At 39.7% G+C, this 2,422-nt stretch overlaps 1 protein-coding gene across 2 annotated transcripts in view; it reads right to left on the bottom strand.

Annotated features, from left to right (window-relative positions):
- Positions 1 to 2,422, bottom strand: part of LOC116845335 — a 36,473-nt gene that overhangs the window by 26,792 nt on the left and 7,259 nt on the right. Inside the window, exon 1 of one of the 2 annotated variants that reach the window (XM_032817886.1) lies at positions 2,007 to 2,288. The exons of the other annotated variant lie outside the window; for it this stretch is intronic. Within the exon in view, the coding sequence (XP_032673777.1) occupies position 2,007 (1 nt within the window). The 5' untranslated portion in view covers positions 2,008 to 2,288. Of the gene's footprint in view, positions 1 to 2,006; positions 2,289 to 2,422 lie in introns of those variants that run through there. 2 annotated transcript variants of the gene reach the window in all.

Raw genomic sequence — 2,422 nt, 5'->3', positions numbered from 1 at the left:
AATTATATATATATATATATATATATATATATATATATATATAATTATTTGAAATAAAAAATATGGTAAGGTGGCAAATATTGAATGGTAAGAGAAATTAACTATTTTATATAGTCAATACAATTGGAATATTTGGCAAATATAGGTACATGTAACTATATTCCCAAAAGGTGCTTTACCATATATATAGAGTAATAAGATGGTGACTATAAATCTGTGTTCATTCTACTGTATCTTCATGTTTAGATGAACTATAAAAATATGTTTGAGGCCAAAACGAACTATAAAATATAGTGAGATTATAGTTATTCCAACTATTTTTTTCTCTCAGTGTAATAAGAGCTCGGCTCGTCTCTCCGAAGAATTTTGTGATTTTAACGAAAGTCGCTAATCCGACGAATCGCTAATCCGGCGTTGATGAATGGAAGCTGTCGGTGAAACTCGACTTCGACGCGCGCGCGCTTCAGATAAGACGATCCATTCGCATCTCCATTTAGCGGGGCGTTTAATAGGGATAGGCTGACTCATCTCCACGGTTTAGCTTAACTAACGCTGATTAGCGATGCGCCGTTCCTATTATCGAAATTAGCGCTAATCGACGTTGATACATTTCGCTTTCAAACGACACCGCCGCGCCGACACATCTCGCCGTCTATCTAATGAGTGTCGTAGACGCCGCAAAATGTGTCGAAGTGAGACAATAGCTGGACATCGTGAGCCAAAAGTCAAAGTTTTGATTTAACGATTCCACCTGATCACGTCTGTTATAGACTATTGCGTGACAACGTATGACTCGAGAAAGCTGAAAATATAGATTAATGAATAATATAGACGTTTGTTGTAGGTATGCCAATTTTTTCCTAACACATTTCTACGATTAATAAAATTCGTGAATTAAAAGTAGTCCACTTGTGTTTTTTGTATTCTGTGTATTAAGCATTAGCTAGCTTTATCTATTGTATGCTTTCCAATTCTATGGTTTTTTTACGTGTTTCTATCATTTCTGTTACCAAATTTCATTATTATTTGTGTATTTTCTCCTTTATAATTCGTTAAGATGAAATTTTAAACTAATTCGCACGTATTTTATTGAGTCATTTAAAAAAAATTTTCGTATTTGTTCAAAATTTATTGTATAGAAGTCTATTGTATAAAGTTTCAAAGAACTTTTTGTGTAAAAATTCACACAGTTTTCCTTGCAACGTTCGTTTAAGTTAAGAAGTCGATTTTGTATCATACATCTTAGTGAAAATGACAAAAATTAGTGAATTTATTAGAACTTTTGCAGTTTCTTTCAACGCCTAGTGAATTTGCTTACTGTTATTATTTTTAACTACGTTGTGTCATACCCAATCGATTCCTTAGTTTGTAAAGAGATAGAAAAATGCTAACAAAAGACAAATGTTCAGGCGCGCAGCCCATCGACCCCTGCTTATAATTAAAATAAAATAATAATTATTACTATTACGAATTATTATAATAAATTCATTTTATTAAAGCCGATTTTTTAACAAAATTCTGTCTCCGAACAGAATTTCGGTCAATGCCCGCGTGCGATCGAATTTAGGGCGAGGTTCTATCACCCATAATCACGCCTTCTTCTCGCGAACTTGTGAGCGCAAAAACCGCGAGCCGCACTGTCATTAGGCACGTTAGAAATACGGTATGCGACTATTTAGCAAGAAAAAAAAAATAACCAGTTGATACGATCGCGCTCACACGGCCGGGCAAGTTTGAATACCTCTGGTGTCTATTTCCAAGCGCCGAGCGAACGACAATACTTTCATTTCACGCGGAACCTGGATTACCTAACGATGTATTTCAAGCCCGGCTACACCAGCCAAGTGATAAGCCCCCTAACAGTTAAAACAAACATCCGTCTTTGTCTGTTTTCAAGAAAAACAAAGAACAGTCGTATGATTCGACTTATCAGTTAACTTATCGCTCGGCTGGTGCTACCGAGGTGCCTGAAATCCGTACAAACCGCACGTTTCGGCCGCACTTACTCGCACTTTCGGCGTCTCGGAGGAAGGCAGATTTCACACGGCGGGAGAAGAACAGAGCGCGGAAAGCTGGAAGTCGGATACGGCTGAATGAAGGACAGCCGAAGATGCAGCGCACCGGATTCAACAACGCCAAACGGATCGAAGCCACATGACGCACGAGCAGTCGCAACGCGACGCGTCGCGACGCTCCTCGCTTCAACTGCACGCAACAAGTCCCTCTCGTTCGCGCGTGTAGTTACGTGGAACAACCTAAAAAAACGTGGAATGCACACCGCGCGCGCGAGAAACCGGCTGCTCACACTTCCCCCTCCTTCCTTCCTTCCTTCCCGTCCCCTCTTGCCCATTCACTCGCTCACTCGTTCCTGCGCTCTCTCTCTCTCTCTCTCTCTCTCTCTCTCTCTCTCTCTCTCTCTCTC

The sequence above is a fragment of the Odontomachus brunneus genome, unplaced genomic scaffold, assembly GCF_010583005.1.
Source record: "Odontomachus brunneus isolate Ranch 3 - 2012 unplaced genomic scaffold, Obru_v1 Obru_scaffold_051, whole genome shotgun sequence".
Classification (NCBI taxonomy): Eukaryota; Metazoa; Arthropoda; class Insecta; order Hymenoptera; family Formicidae; genus Odontomachus; species Odontomachus brunneus.
Note: the sequence above shows the minus strand (reverse complement) of the source record. Positions and strands in the feature narration are given on the sequence as shown.